At 48.3% G+C, this 17,002-nt stretch overlaps 1 protein-coding gene across 1 annotated transcript in view; it reads left to right on the top strand.

The window, feature by feature from the left end:
* Positions 1-2,826: 2,826 nt before the first annotated feature.
* The window catches only part of clstn3 (calsyntenin 3), a gene marked incomplete at both ends in the record, with an annotated part of 93,620 nt that continues 79,444 nt past the window's right edge, over positions 2,827-17,002 (top strand). The window contains 4 exons of the mRNA XM_084336781.1: positions 2,827-2,893; positions 5,297-5,419; positions 6,243-6,453; positions 11,606-11,814. Coding sequence (XP_084192907.1) covers positions 2,827-2,893; positions 5,297-5,419; positions 6,243-6,453; positions 11,606-11,814 — 610 coding nt within the window. The remainder of the gene's footprint in view (positions 2,894-5,296; positions 5,420-6,242; positions 6,454-11,605; positions 11,815-17,002) is intronic.

The raw sequence follows: 17,002 nt of genomic DNA, 5'->3' as shown, positions 1-17,002 counted from the left end.
GTCGGGGCGCCTGCACAGCAAGGGAAGGATCTGGGAAAGGTAGTGTGACCTTCCACACGTTACACTCCCCCAGTGAGAGTCCGCGCTGCCAGGTGAAAAGAAACGGTGGGCTGGGTACACATGTGTCGGAGGAAGCATGTGATAGTCTCCGCCCTCCCGGACCGACGGTAGGGGGTAGAGTGCGCAACGACCAGGAAGGGGATTGGGAATTGGCATAACGACTAACATTGGGATGGGAGAAAAACGGAAAAAGAAGGGGGAAAAGATAATAAAAATATTGGCCATAGAATTGAACCATCTCAAACAGTGCAGATCAAGGTTGTCATTACATTGCATTTATCTTACATTGAGGGCTCAAAACTCTTTTAGGAAATTGTCTACTTTTGCAGAAGTATTTTTTAAATGTCAATTTTCGGGAGGAATTCCCCCTTTAAACCCTTTTCTATGACTTCTCCTGCCATCTCTCCTCTGGTCGCTCCACTCACCTCTCTGGCTCCCTGGCTTCCCGACCGGCCCACAGCCCTTCATTCTCATAGATCTGAAAGGATCTGATAGGATTGAGAAACACGGTAATTGCTCCATCTTGCACTCCCGACAGACATAGATAATAATCACCATTATACACTGTCTATTTACCTGCTCCAATCCTATCACATCTCCACTGATAGAGGGCCGAGGCGGCTTTGGAACGCAGGGGAGTTGTCTAATATTGAACTGGAACTGCAAAAAAAAGAAGAAAAAAAAGACTTAACCACCATTTTGTATTGAGTGATGTTCACTATTCCATTTTGAACAACCCCCCCCAACGGTCTGCTCCTTCCCTTCATCTTTGTATAGCAGTTGGTGTAAGTATGGATCTGACACATCTCAACCCCTCCATGGGAACGTTTTGTTATTTGGGATTGATGATGGTCTGATGAGATCCACAGAATGTAGGCTATAGGAAGGCAAGGCTGCGACCCTTTCAAACGGTGAGACTCATCAGGAGGGCAGCATCTTACTGTAGCAACAACCCAGATTTTAATAATATTTATACATGATATGGTGATTATTAATTGATGTGAATTAATTATTATTATTTCAGAGACTACTTTTTTGCCTTATTGCTACCAAATGTACAAAGGAGAAGAAAATGAAGAAAAAAATGAGAGAAAAAAAACAATTTTAAATACATTTTTGTAATGTTCATTAAAATGCTGGATTTCAAAAACCATAAGCGTGTGTGTTTGTTGTGGTGTGTGTGTGTGTGTGTGCGCTCAGCCCCATGCTTCTCCTTCCATCCTGTCAGAAAGGAGCAAAGGGGGGCGATATGACGTCATTTTGCAGTCTGGGCAGAGAATGCTGGAACAGGGAAAGGTAGAGTCGGTGGCAATGAAGAGACCCTCTTGTCACTCACTCACTAAACGGGGACAAGTGGAAATTAATGTGCTGGAAATGAATTATTCTGTTGGGTTCTCTGAGCGTCTGACTCACTCCGTCCGTGTATTCGGTAAAAAGCCAGAGCAGCAGTTTGGCAGGGAGCTCGGTACCCGGGAGTCGGGAGGAGAAGGACGCAGTGTGGGCGGGTTAAGAGACGCCGACCGAGAGGGAGGGGGGGGGACGCCAGCGTAATATTCCCATCGCCCCCCCCCTCCCCCTCCCAATCTCATACAACGTCCGCCGAAAACAAGGGCATCGGTCTTCAGATCAGACACTGTTCTCATATCACAGTTGGCCTACATCAATTACAACAGACTCGGGCATTTGAAGCGTCCTCGAGGAGAGCACTTGTGTTCCCTGTGTTCGGTGTCTGAACGGGATCCGAGCGGCAGGCAGGGCGTGAAGCAGCGGATGCTGAGCAGGGCAGCGTTGGGTACCACCACCACGGTAATGTGAAATCTGTTCAAATCAACGTCCATATCTATGCGACATTTTCCTTTAGTCTATTCGGTCAGGTGAATGATGTGCAGGCTTTGGGGCCAAAGCTTCTTCTATTAGTCAATAGGTATATATCAATTGCAAATCGATTGGTTATTGTCGCATAGGCTACGCATGTCTGTAGTCCTGCATTACTGACTAGCCTGCTGAAGAGTGTGCATCGTATTACGGATGGTCACAGATTGCAATGTGTTCTGATCTGCTTAATTTGTGTTCATTTCATTCGTTTGTATTTATTTGATCGCCTGGCTTTGCATGGTAAAGGAATAGGCTAATGTAATAGAAATGGCTACATGCCAGGCAGTGACCGCTGAACACACTATGGGTATGGGATCATTTTCAATTCTGTGTCACCTGCTACTGATTTGATTTCAGACTACATTTTATTATCACGGCAGTCACTAGAACGTGTGAAAACACCCACGCCAATTTCAGTGATGACACACAACACCAGATCTGCTTCATAGGCCAGTCCGGAGTGTCAAAACGGCAATGATTTTATTTTATTCTAACGAATGCATTACACCACAGGCATACCGGGGAGCAGGAATACATTCTTGATTATTCATTCATAGCGCGCCGTTTGATTTAGTCACACATTTTGTTCATGATTTGAGGGCAATTGCTCCCTTATCTGCCATGGCCAGTATAGGCCTTCAGTATGAGAGGAATTATTCAGAGGACGCAAGCCAGCTAGAGCCCACACGTCTTTTCCCCCACAGTGCTTAATTTTTTACAGACATAGAAAGCTTTTGCCTATATTTTATTATTGTAGACTTGATCTGTTTGTTTCCCCCTCTCTCTTTCTCTGTCCTGTTATTTCTATCTTCCAGTGCTGGTCAGCTGTTAATGCATGCAGCGCTGTAACCCTCCCTGTCCCTCCCTTCCACCTTCCCTTTCCTCCCTCAGATGGACAGAATGAATTTCCTCTCATTCCTCCTCCTTTGCTTGTCTTCGGTTGCCAATGGCAACAAAGGTCAGTCCCTCATCCTTCTGACTGTTAATTGTGAGTGTTGAGATGATGGTTTTCCTTGCCGTGGGAGCACACATACCTGCACAGCCACTCATGACCATTTCCATGACAACTATACCCAGACAACTCGGTAGAAGCTGGGGAATGAGTTCTCACTAGCTTACCCTGATTTGTGTGATGATGATAATGTATCATTTAGGATATTATATTATGTGGTGAAGGAGGCCATTTCCACCCTCCATTTGAGTCCGCTTTGAGTATCTAGAAAGGTGCTATTTAAATGCAATGATCATCATTGTTTGAAATTCCTGATGATCCAAAATGCATCTAAGAATATAGTGCCTGTCTGTCCATATCTACAGTGAGTATCTGGACAGTTTTTATATACCTGTATAGGTTTTTATTTTTGCATGTTTTTTGTGTGCGTATTGTGTCAACAATCCTGTGCTTGTGTCATCAGTGTGACTCTCAGATGATGATAAATCTGTTCTTCCTTCCATAGCAGATTTATCATGCTGCATAACCATGGCTCTGATTCCACATCAGTGTCCCAATGATCATCACACTGAAGAGGGAGAATGAAACAGACAGTGCAGTGAGGGGAATGTCAGGGAAGAAAGGGAGACTGAGGAGAGGAGGAGAGCGATGCAGAGAGACGGGGGTGGGGGCAGAAGTAAAGGAGAGATGGAATGTCATTGAAACACTGGGAGACGGATGATGAGAGGAGAGAGAGGGGAGGAAGCGGTGACAGCAGAGGACGTGGTGTTAGCCAGGAGATGGAGAAACAAACCGTTGGTGGCAAAGAAAAACACACTGATAAGGAGGGAGGAGGAAGTGTGAGAGAGAGAGAGTGGGGGCGGGGGGGGGGGGGGGTACGTGAGATCAGGTGACACGGAGGAAACGAGAGTGAGAGATAGGAGCACTTGTGTGTGGGAGACGGGGAGGAGGTGTTGTGGGGAGATAGAGGGACAGAGAGAGGACAAGTGCCAGGGAGGGAGAGAGAAGGGAGGGATGGAATGGGATGCCTCTCAATCTGTAATCTCGGATGTAATCCACAGCCCTGATGCTCAGATTAATGCTATATAGCACAGGAATGGAGGAAGGGAGAGTGGGGAGTAAAGGGGGTGGGAGGGAGGGAGTGATGGGCAGGTTTAGAGGGATAGAAAAATGGACAGAGCAGAGGGATGAGGAAATAGAGGAGGAGGAGGGAGTATTAGTAGCAGCCTGGGGCAGAATAGTATTTGCAAATACGTCTTTTATGTTATTGGTGCCAAATGGGTGGGGTTTGCCACATAGGACAATAAAATAAGTACTAGATTAAGTATGTTTCAGTGACTGACGACTTCCCTGCCACTGTCTGAATTGCCCGGCTGCAGTGGTACTCCAATCAGGTTAAAACAAATGGGGTGCCTTGGCCCTCCTGAATGACCCTTGGCCCCCCCTGTGGGAAACAATAATCCATAGTCTATCAATAGCACTGGCTCACTAACGATTACCTTTAACAAAAAGAGAGCCCTGCCAAATTACTTGGTGTAATTGTGCACTGGTTAGACATTGAGAAAAGAGAATAAGAGGTTTGATAACAACCAACATTTTTCTCGCTGAACCCTCTTCTTTTATAGAAGAAACTCACTCCATTCACATCAAGCATTTGTTATGTTGACACAACAGAGTAATTGTCGCTGTCGAGGCAACAGAGTAATTGCAAAAAATGAGCGCTGTGATTCTGTGGAATTTAAACTCCATGGCGTCTGCGTTTGTGAGTGAGGTTGACCGAAAGACGGCTCTCTGGCGTTTGTTTTCCTTCTACCTCATCACCTTGGCCTTTGATCGTTTGGCAGTGAACATTCAACAGAGGAATGAATAATTAATTTGCAATTAAAGGTGAATTCACAGCGAACCTTCTCTGTTTGATTGACATGGGTGTTTTTCAGTGTACTGTGCAGCGCCTGTGGCGAGCTACTTGGGCTGATTGATATGTGCAATATAGCTCTCTGTGTAATACGCTGAAATCATACTGGTTTTAATTATATTGCCAACCTGCAAGGTGTTTAGAGAGGCACTTGGTGTGTGTGTGTGTGTGTGTGTGTGTGTGTGTGTGTGTGTGTGTGTGTGTGTGTGTGTGTGTGTGTGTGTGTGTGTGTGTGTGTGTGTGTGTGTGTGTGTGTGTGTGTGTGTGTGTGTGTGTGTGTGTGTGTGTGTGTGTGTGTGTGTGTGTGTGTGTGTGAATGTGATTAAATTGTGCTTCTGTGGTCGTGTACACATACATTGTCTGTTTCTTCAGCCATGCACACACTTGAAATGTCCTCTCTCATAACGGAATGGCAAAAATAGACAAGTTTTTTCCCCCATCTAATTGCTCCATTTAACCCAAAGCCTCTTCTGTCTCCTCTCTGTATCATTCAGCCAATAAGCACAAGCCATGGATCGAGACAGAGTACCAGGGGATCGTCATGGAGAACGACAACACTGTGCTGCTCAACCCCCCTCTCTTTGCCCTGGACAAAGATGCTCCACTGCATTATGCGGGTAACAGCATAACCACGCAGGTCAAATATATGGGCAACGCTGGGGAAAAACAAAGATGAAAATCATTTGTAAAAACTTGTCTCACTTAAAAATTATAATAATTGTGATTTTGCTTAACCGCAAGGCTCTAAAAATGGCTACTTGTAAACATAAGCCAAGGTGCTCATTATTCTTAATAAAATATTTAAAACATATTCTTCTTTGACTTTGTCGAGGTTGCAATACAAGTACAAAGAGTTCCCACTGTACACACACACACACACACACACACACACACACACACACACATGTTGTAGTATTCAGAGAGGCGTTGAGCTATCACTCAGGATGCTGTGTTGAAAGCATGGTATTCATATAGGAGGCATTTTAAATAAAAGCTATGAAATCAATCGCAGAGTCAACTATTTTTAGACCCTGCAAGAGACTCGTTGTGTAATTCAAGCCCTTGTAGCTGGAGCTTTCAGCCGTGTTCTACTCTACAGCGCACTGAGATGAGCTGATGCTCTGGGAACACGTCGAGTTCATTCACAGGGAATATTCCTGGTTGCCTCAAATTATAATGGATCCACTAACATCCCTCCAGGGGGGTTTCACTGAAATTGATTTGGTTTATTTCAGCCCTCAAAGGGTGCTATTTTGAGGCAGGTTCTCTTGTAAATGAACTCAATTCTATTCTATTCTCGTCAGCGTGGTTTACTAGAGATAACCAAAGTGCCATTAAAAAGCCCCCCAGATCTTTCTATCCACTTATTCCTTGGGGTGACCTTTAGTTTTCCGTTGTGTCTGATGATTGTTCTCCCGCTACCTCCTTCCCTTCCTTTAGGTGAGATCTGTGGCTTTCGGGTGCACAACGGTCCATCTGGATCCGGTTCGGTCCAGTTTGAGGCGGTGGTTCTGGACCGCTCCACCGGAGAGGGTCTGGTCCGTTCCAAAGAGCCTCTGGACTGCGAGAGCCAGCGGGAACACAGCTTCACCATCCAGGCCTACGACTGTGGAGAGGGACCCGACGGAGTCAACAGCAAGAAGTCTCACAAGTCAGTCTGCAGTACTCTAGTGGTTCTCAAAGTGGGGTCTGAGGACCCCCAGGGATCCTTGAGGGACTTCCAGGGGGGTCCCCAGACAAATGAGGAGTGGTTTAACCCTTTCACTACCACACTACCAAAGGGTTAACCCTTTCACTGCGACAATACAGAAGGTTAACCCTTTCACTGCCACACGACAAAGGGTTAATCCTTTCACTACCACACTACAGAAGGTTAACCCTTTCACTATTGATTGATTGATTGATTGATTGATTGAAAACATTATTAACAGATTGCAGAATGGGTACAATACAGTACGGCTCAATACAAACTGCTAAGAGGATGCAGACCAGAAAAAGACATTCGTCTTGTTTACATCAGGGTCCTCCATTGTCAATTCATTGACATACAAGACAGACAAATATACAGTACTGTGTAAGAAAAAGAGATCGTAAAAAAATTAGGGCTGTCAAAGTTAATGCTTTAATTTTGGAGATATTGCATATTATAGCCCCCGCCATTGGCCATTCGGTGTCATGTTTTCATGTTCCTTTTTTAGAAATGGACATATTTTGTTCATATATCAAGATATCAACACAGAACTTGGTAGCTATGTTTACCATCGTGTTCCTGGCCAGTGTGACACATTTCAAGTGGATATTTAACAGGGTCATGATTTTAGAACAAGTAGAATCTTGTGACTAGAATTTTGAGAAATTGATTGCCTAATCATTTCACAATTATTTTTCTAAAACTATGTTCAGGCATAGCCCATAGACCTGTCCTGCAGATTTTGTGTCATTCGTACTTGAGAAGAAGATTGTTGAAGGTTTAAAAAAAAAAATCTGAATGTCTAGTTGCATATCTCTACCAAGTTTCACTTGCTAGAACAAACATGGTGGCAGCAAAGAGCCTTTCACTTAGAATGTTTATTGTAGCACCCCCAATGAGTGCCATTTTCTGTGTTGAGCTTATGCGTGGTTTGTACAATCTATGTGTCAAATTTGAAAAAAAGTATGGAGTTATTAGACAACATACAGGAGAAAAATAAATAATAATAGTTCAGCAATTACAATTTCCTGCTTTGCAGTGGAACCTTTAACACTTTCAGTGCCACGAGGTGGCGCCAGAGTTAGCTCTTGAATGCCACCATCGGCGCCAATGTTACGCTTAATATCGCCTAATCCATGTTTTAAATTATGGCTATGTGTCTAATCTGCCCGTCGCTTATCAAAGAATCCTTTTCCAGTCAGTGCTGTCAAGGCAGATTGGTTTTTTATCGCTTCATTTCCGTTTGAGAGCATTTTGAAAAGCACCCGTTTTAAGGTAAAAAACAGTCCATTCTGGGCCATTCTGTGATAATCGTCTTTTACTGGAATATTCCAGAACGTTGATATTTGTCGGCCTATTTATGAATCGTTTTCAAATAAACGCTAGATGATCAATATTATACGTACACGCACGCCCATTCGAGCCGCGCACTGATAGCCGTTTTCATTTCCTCTTGGATTTTTACAGTGAAACCGATAGAGCCCATTTCACAAAACAGCCTATATCTTCATCAAAATGAGTCTGATTATCCTAACACTGATAACATAGATTCCTTACCTGACATCAGATGGTATCCAACTGGTATATTCCAATTCCTGATCACCATTTGAAAAAATCGATAAGTGTATAGATCCAACGTGATACAGTTGGAACTCATGATCCGCGGCGCTCAGAGGATCCAGAATGAACTGTGGTAACCCCGGCTGGATCAGTGGACTGGAAAATGTGGAGTACAGGATTTTTTTCCCCATCCATTTTCATTGAGTCCATTCCAAAATCCCTTATGTCATCTGGGAGACGATAGGGGGCGCTTTTTTCCACATCTGATCGCCGGCGGCACTCGGGTAGACTAGGGTAGGCTCGCGTGATGCAATCTGATTTCAGATCGCTAAAAAGAAAAAATTCCGAGAAATCTCATGAGTGGCTTTCAACGAGATATTAATAATTCCGAGAAAACTCGTGAGTGGCATAGAAAGTGTTAAAAATATTAGAAATACCCAAGAACTAAATAAAAGGTCCCTTGGGAATGTCTGTTAACATGTCTATCTACAGATAACAGAGCATATGTCTATCCACATATTGTATTTTGTACCCCCCCCCCCCACACACGCACACACTTTATTTATCTCATATTCGAAGCAGTTTCTCTTTGTAAGTCTTGCCTCAGGGGCTGTTCTCCAGCATGAAGGACGGCGTGCGACGCGCTGCAGGCTGTGTACGTCCTGTAAAGACAATACAGCATCTCCTACAGCGCGCTGCTGTCTCACCCCCTCTGTCTCTGTCTCTCCTCCTCTGTCTCTCCTCCTCCTCGTCTCTGTCTCACCCCCTCTGTCTCACCCCCTCTGTCTCTCCTCCTCCTCGTCTCTGTCTCACCCCCTCTGTCTCACCCCCTCTGTCTCACCCCCTCTGTCTCTCCTCCTCCTCGTCTCTGTCTCACCCCCTCTGTCTCTCCTCCTCTGTCTCACCCCCTCTGTCTCACCCCCTCTGTCTCTCCTCCTCCTCGTCTCTGTCTCACCCCCTCTGTCTCTCCTCCTCGTCTCTGTCTCACCCCCTCTGTCTCTCCTCCTCCTCGTCTCTGTCTCACCCCCTCTGTCTCTCTCCTCCTCGTCTCTGTCTCACCCCCTCTGTCTCTCCTCCTCGTCTCTGTCTCACCCCCTCTGTCTCTCCTCCTCCTCGTCTCTGTCTCACCCCCTCTGTCTCCTCCTCGTCTCTGTCTCACCCCCTCTGTCTCTCCTCCTCCTCGTCTCTGTCTCACCCCCTCTGTCTCTCCTCCTCGTCTCTGTCTCACCCCCTCTGTCTCTCCTCCTCCTCGTCTCTGTCTCACCCCCTCTGTCTCTCCTCCTCGTCTCTGTCTCACCCCCTCTGTCTCTCCTCCTCCTCGTCTCTGTCTCACCCCCTCTGTCTCTCCTCCTCCTCGTCTCTGTCTCACCCCCTCTGTCTCACCCCCTCTGTCTCTCCTCCTCGTCTCTGTCTCACCCCCTGTCTCTCCTCCTCGTCTCTGTCTCACCCCCTCTGTCTCTCCTCCTCCTCGTCTCTGTCTCACCCCCTCTGTCTCTCCTCCTCCTCGTCTCTGTCTCACCCCCTCTGTCTCTCCTCCTCCTCGTCTCCGTCTCACCCCCTCTGTCTCTCCTCCTCGTCTCTGTCTCACCCCCTCTGTCTCTCCTCCTCGTCTCTGTCTCACCCCCTCTGTCTCTCCTCCTCGTCTCTGTCTCACCCCCTCTGTCTCTCCTCCTCGTCTCTGTCTCACCCCCTCTGTCTCTCCTCCTCCTCCTCGTCTCTGTCTCACCCTCTCTGTCTCTCCTCCTCCTCGTCTCTGTCTCACCCCCTCTGTCTCTCCTCCTCCTCGTCTCTGTCTCACCCCCTCTGTCTCTCCTCCTCCTCGTCTCTGTCTCACCCCCTCTGTCTCACCCCCTCTGTCTCTCCTCCTCCTCGTCTCTGTCTCACCCCCTCTGTCTCTCCTCCTCCTCGTCTCTGTCTCACCCCCTCTGTCTCTCCTCCTCCTCGTCTCCGTCTCACCCCCTCTGTCTCTCCTCCTCCTCGTCTCTGTCTCACCCCCTCTGTCTCTCCTCCTCCTCGTCTCTGTCTCACCCCCTCTGTCTCCTCCTCCTCGTCTCTGTCTCACCCCCTCTGTCTCTCCTCCTCGTCTCTGTCTCACCCCCTCTGTCTCTCCTCCTCCTCGTCTCTGTCTCACCCCCTCTGTCTCTCCTCCTCGTCTCTGTCTCACCCCCTCTGTCTCTCCTCCTCCTCGTCTCTGTCTCACCCCCTCTGTCTCTCCTCCTCCTCGTCTCCGTCTCACCCCCTCTGTCTCTCCTCCTCGTCTCCGTCTCACCCCCTCTGTCTCTCCTCCTCGTCTCTGTCTCACCCCCTCTGTCTCTCCTCCTCCTCGTCTCTGTCTCACCCCCTCTGTCTCTCCTCCTCCTCGTCTCTGTCTCACCCCCTCTGTCTCTCCTCCTCCTCGTCTCTGTCTCACCCCCTCTGTCTCTCCTCCTCGTCTCTGTCTCACCCCCTCTGTCTCTCCTCCTCCTCGTCTCTGTCTCACCCCCTCTGTCTCTCCTCCTCGTCTCCGTCTCACCCCCTCTGTCTCTCCTCCTCGTCTCTGTCTCACCCCCTCTGTCTCTCCTCCTCCTCGTCTCTGTCTCACCCCCTCTGTCTCTCCTCCTCCTCGTCTCTGTCTCACCCCCTCTGTCTCTCCTCCTCCTCGTCTCCGTCTCACCCCCTCTGTCTCTCCTCCTCGTCTCTGTCTCACCCCCTCTGTCTCTCCTCCTCCTCGTCTCTGTCTCACCCCCTCTGTCTCTCCTCCTCCTCGTCTCTGTCTCACCCCCTCTGTCTCTCCTCCTCCTCATCTCTGTCTCACCCCCTCTGTCTCTCCTCCTCCTCGTCTCTGTCTCACCCCCTCTGTCTCTCCTCCTCGTCTCTGTCTCACCCCCTCTGTCTCTCCTCCTCCTCGTCTCTGTCTCACCCCCTCTGTCTCTCCTCCTCGTCTCTGTCTCACCCCCTCTGTCTCTCCTCCTCCTCGTCTCTGTCTCACCCCCTCTGTCTCTCCTCCTCCTCGTCTCTGTCTCACCCCCTCTGTCTCTCCTCCTCCTCGTCTCTGTCTCACCCCCTCTGTCTCTCCTCCTCCTCGTCTCTGTCTCACCCCCTCTGTCTCTCCTCCTCGTCTCTGTCTCACCCCCTCTGTCTCTCCTCCTCCTCGTCTCTGTCTCACCCCCTCTGTCTCTCCTCCTCGTCTCTGTCTCACCCCCTCTGTCTCTCCTCCTCGTCTCTGTCTCACCCCCTCTGTCTCTCCTCCTCGTCTCCGTCTCACCCCCTCTGTCTCTCCTCCTCGTCTCTGTCTCACCCCCTCTGTCTCTCCTCCTCGTCTCTGTCTCACCCCCTCTGTCTCTCCTCCTCGTCTCCGTCTCACCCCCTCTGTCTCTCCTCCTCGTCTCCGTCTCACCCCCTCTGTCTCTCCTCCTCGTCTCTGTCTCACCCCCTCTGTCTCTCCTCCTCCTCGTCTCTGTCTCTCCTCCTCCTCGTCTCTGTCTCTCCTCCTCCTCGTCTCTGTCTCACCCCCTCTGTCTCTCCTCCTCCTCGTCTCCGTCTCACCCCCTCTCCCGCTCCCTCCCCCCCTCAGGGCCACGGTTCATGTTCGCGTGAACGACGTTAACGAGTTCTCCCCCGTGTTCGTGGAGCGGCGCTACGAGGCGTCGGTCCCAGAAGGCCGCCTGTTGGACCGCGTGGTCCGCGTGGAGGCGCTGGACGCCGACTGCTCCCCGCAGTACAGCCAGATCTGCTTCTATGACATCATCACTCCCACCGTGCCGTTCGCCATTGACAACGATGGTGAGATTTACCGGAAAGGATGCCCACTGATGCCCACTGATACCCCTGTCTAGGTTTTCATTAGGACCATCCCCAACCAAAGGATGCCCACTGATGCCCCTATGATGCCCACTGATGCCCCTATCTAGGTTTTCATTAGGACCATCCCCAACCAAAGGATGCCCACTGATGCCCACTGATGCCCACTGATGTCCCTATCTAGGTCTTCATTAGGACCATCCCCAACCAAAGGAAGTCTTAAGTCCTAAAACAGGACTTAAAGGAACACGCCAACATTTGGGGAAATTACCGTCGGCATAGCCTAGGCATTGTCCAACTAACACCTCTCCCGAAGGCTAACCGGCACTGTCCACTTCCATTCATTGTGCTAAGCTAGGCTAACGTGCAGCCAGATAGCTTTCTACTGAACGCACAGAGATGAAACTGGTATCTATCTTCTTGTCTCTCTCTGGAGAAGACGGTAAGCTAATTTCACAAAATGTTGGCGTGTTCCTTTAAATCTAGCGCTTACCAGATATGTGCTTATCATCTTCCAAGGAATTACTCATTCAGCATGTAAATAAGAAACATAAAAAGATTTTGTTGAGGAGGCAGCCTGTCGCATCTTTTCACCAGACAGCGCGGACTCTCTGTGGTGAGGAGGAGTAACGTGTGGGAGGCTCACGCTGCCCCGACACTCAGAGACTCTCAGTGAGGAGGAGGAGTAACGTGTGGGAGGCTCACGCTGCCCCGACACTCAGAGACTCTCTGTGAGGAGGAGTAACGTGTGGGAGGCTCACGCTGCCCCGACACTCAGAGACTCTCAGTGAGGAGGAGTAACGTGTGGGAGGCTCACGCTGCCCCGACACTCAGAGACTCTCAGTGAGGAGGAGTAACGTGTGGGAGGCTCACGCTGCCCCGACACTCAGAGACTCTCAGTGAGGAGGAGGAGTAACGTGTGGGAGGCTCACGCTGCCCCGACACTCAGAGACTCTCAGTGAGGAGGAGTAACGTGTGGGAGGCTCACGCTGCCCCGACACTCAGAGACTCTCAGTGAGGAGGAGGAGTAACGTGTGGGAGGCTCACGCTGCCCCGACACTCAGAGACTCTCAGTGAGGAGGAGTAACGTGTGGGAGGCTCACGCTGCCCCGACACTCAGAGACTCTGTGAGGAGGAGTAACGTGTGGGAGGCTCACGCTGCCCCCGACACTTCCTGTCTCTGCTGTGCCGGCGTCACCCAACCGACCTGTAGGGGTCGCTGTCCACAACGTCCAGTCCCACCCACCGACTTCCACCCGCTGACTCTGCCAAATGAGCCAGTACGACGGCCGGCCCAAGCCGCAGGCAATGCTGAGACTGGGATTCGATACCGGAGTCTCTTGCATTGGTGACAAGCGCAATCTCCGCTACGCCACCCAGCCGCCTATAAAAAGATGTCTTAACGTGACCAGTGACCGTATACTTTACTGAGTCTACAGTCTATCTGACCACAGTGACTGATGACTGGGCTGAAAGAGGGGCAGTGACCGTATACTTTACTGCGTCTACAGTCTATCTGACCACAGTGACTGATGACTGGGCTGAAAGAGGGGCAGTGACCGTATACTTTACTGCGTCTACAGTCTATCTGACCACAGTGACTGATGACTGGGCTGAAAGAGGGGCAGTGACCGTATACTTTACTGCGTCTACAGTCTATCTGACCACAGTGACTGATGACTGGGCTGAAAGAGGGGCAGTGACCGTATACTTTACTACGTCTACAGTCTATCTGACCACAGTGACTGATGACTGGGCTGAAAGAGGGGCAGTGACCGTATACTTTACTGCGTCTACAGTCTATCTGACCACAGTGACTGATGACTGGGCTGAAAGAGGGGCAGTGACCGTATACTTTACTGCGTCTACAGTCTATCCCATAGCCTTTAACCTACTCTGGCTGCAAGTGGAAGCACACAATTTACTATTCAACTGTCAAGTTGTAGGGCGGTCGGGTGGCGTAGCGGAGATTGTGCTCGTCACCAATGCAAGAGGCTGCGGTCTCGACTCCCGGAGAGTCAGCATTGCCTTGGCTCGGGCTGATCGCTATACTAACTCGTTTGGCCGAGTTAGGGGGAGGGGAGCCGTGGGTGGGTCCTGGGCGTTGTGGACAGCGACCCCTACAGTTCGGTCGGGGCGCCTGCTCAGTGAGGGTAGGATCTGGAGAGCGGTAGTGCGACCTTCCACACGTTACACTGGCTGCACATGTGTCGGAGGAAAACATGTGACAGTCTTCGGCCTCTCGGACCAACAGTAGGGGGGGGGGTGTGCAACAACCAGGAAGGGGGTTGGGAATTGGCATAACGACTAACAGTGGGATGGGAGAAAAATCGGAAAAAAGGAGGGGGAAAAAGATAATAAAAAAAAAAAACTGTCAAGTTGTAGGTCTCCTGAACCCAGAACCCCCCCCCCACACACAGGCACACACACATACACGCATAACAATCAGTATTGATGCTGAACGGAAGCATTTGTCGTGGTCTTACCGTAGGGCAGGGGTGGGCAACTATTTTTCCCAGGGGGCCGAATGAGCAACTGAAAATATGTTGGGGGGCCGGGCCAAAATTCCAAACTCAATTATGCATAATATACATTTTATTTCTATATAAAAAGCAGTAAATGGCATTGTTTTGACCCCTGGTAAGAGTGTACGTTATTATTTGGCAATTAAAAGGTGAGGTTAGCTTTCAAAAATATCATTTATTCAAATAGAATTTATTTCCAAAATGATAAACAAAATGTGAAACATTAATAACAAAGGGCATTTTGAGTTTTATATACTATTGAAACAAGGATTTTCTTAGCTTTCTAAAGACATCACATCATCTTATAGCAAAAATAAACAAGACATGTCACTGAACTGTGTAAAGAAAAGTGTCCCAGTTTTGTAGCCTTTTTTACATTACATGCCTATATTAAACATTTAATGTTTTCAGAACTGTGCAAAAAAAAGAAAAAAAAATATCAAGTGTCCCATTTCACTTGTTATATTTCCACATTTTAGTGTTCTTCAGTTCTTTTTTTTTTCATTCAGTGTGAGAAATCCAGTCTCTGTTGAGCTTGCAAGGGCAAGGCTAAGAGAATCATTAAAGACTCCAGTCACCCGAACAACTGCCTCTTTGAACTGCTGCGGTCAGGCAAGCGATACCGGAGTCTCAAGGCGAGCACAGAAAGACTCAGAAGAAGCTTCTATCCCCAGGCCATCAGGCTGCTAAACGAACAATGAACACTACACAACAACAACCACCAAACGCACATAGCACACACATCCACACGCACACACTCACTTTAAACAAACACACTGTAGCACCCACTCCACACACTTTATAGCACACACCCACTTTAAACAAACACACTGTAGCACCCACTCCCCACACTTTATATTTATTGATGAAGGATTGCACTACAACTCGTACACCTTACTGTAAATTGTACCTAAATTGTACCTCATCCCATTTCTGCTTTGCACTATATAGTACTGTACATTAGTACACTGCATAGTATTGTATATTATATGGTAACTCAGAACATTGTACATATGTCTATACCGAACACTGTGACCTCATTTTTTATTTTTTTTTATTCTTCTAAATTACATGCTATACTATGTTATTTGATACTATCTTGTCTAGCACAGTCTCTGGAGCGTAACAGTAAGAAGCATTTTGTATGAAAGTATTCTGTACTTCTGTATGACAACTATTAAAGAAACTTGAAACTTGAAACTTTAACAAGTCCATCAAAGTCAGGTTGCATGTCTGAGGTGGAGATGCGAAGCACAGCTGCCAGATGTTCATCAGTGAGAGGATCTGTATCTGGACTTGGTAAACGTCATGACTGAGAATGTCTGTTCACATATGTAGGTGGATCCAAAGAGAACCAACATCTTCTGAGCATGTCTCCTAAGCGTATATTGTGCGTGTGAACGTTGACATGAAAAGAAAAAAGTTAAAAAAAAAAAAAAAAAAATCTTTTTAATTTTCTTTATTATCATGTAATCTTTCACGGGCCGGTCAGCGGGCCGTACAATGCCCAGGTCTGCCGTAGGGTCTGTGTGAATCGCAGGTACTTCAGGCCTCTCACAGGTGCCACGTGATGTGAAAATAGAATTTGTGTGGGTGGGCTATCGCTCTGTGTAATGTTCTGCATGAACATTGCCTGTAGCTGTTTGTTCTAACATAACACACTGAGATGACAGACTTGTGTCCATGGCCTGTGATACGGCTCAGGTTTTTAAGTTGAACATCCAAGTCTCTGAGGTGCGCTGACTTAAGGAAAAGGCTTAGATCTCACTGATGGGCTGGTAGGACATCAATAGCGGGCCTTTGGTAATATGACAGCAGCGGCAAGGGAGACGTATTTCCAAGGGACTGAGTTTTTGACCGTGACTCTGCAGAACTGTCTGGGCCGTGGTGCCGGTCACAGAGCGCTTGGTCTATATGTTTGGGTCAGACCGATTCAGAACTGTCTGGGACGTGGTGCCGGTTACAGAGCGCTTGGTCTATATGTTTGGGTCAGACCGATTCAGAACTGTCTGGGCCGTGGTGCCGGTTACAGAGCGCTTGGTCTACATGTTTTGGTCAGACCGATTCAGAACTGTCTGGGACGTGGTGCCGGTTACAGAGCGCTTGGTCTACATGTTTGGGTCAGACCGATTCAGAACTGTCTGGGACAGTTCCCTCTTTCATTTCTTTCTTTATATCTCTGTCTGTTTGTTTGATCCTCCCGTCATTCTGTCAGTGTTTCAGGCCCTCTATTGTCTAACGAACCCGTTGTTTTGTGGTGCTGAGTCTGTCACCCTGTCCTATTGTTACTTGCTTTCCTTTTTGTCGAGGAAAAACCCTTCGGATTTCATTAACTTGGCTGTCATTTCTCTCCTCTGTTTCCCCCCTTTGATCTTATGTTGTGTGTGCAAGTGCACTGAAGATTACTATGGTGTACACATGGTTACAAATACATGTATTAACTGATTTACATTTTCTCTCTTGCTTGCTCTCTCTCCCTCTTTCTCCCTCTCTCTTCTCTCTTTCTCACTCCCTCTCTCCCTCTTCCTCTCTCTCTCACTCCCTCTCTTTCCTTTTCTCTCTATTTCTCTCCCCCTCTCTCTCCATCTCTTCCTCTCCCACTCTCTTCCCCTCTCTCTCTCCCTCTCTCTCTCACTCCCTCTCTC

This window comes from Notolepis coatsorum (assembly GCF_963971535.1).
Source record: "Notolepis coatsorum genome assembly, chromosome: 19".
Classification (NCBI taxonomy): Eukaryota; Metazoa; Chordata; class Actinopteri; order Aulopiformes; family Paralepididae; genus Notolepis; species Notolepis coatsorum.
This window is presented reverse-complemented; position numbering and strand designations above follow the sequence as displayed.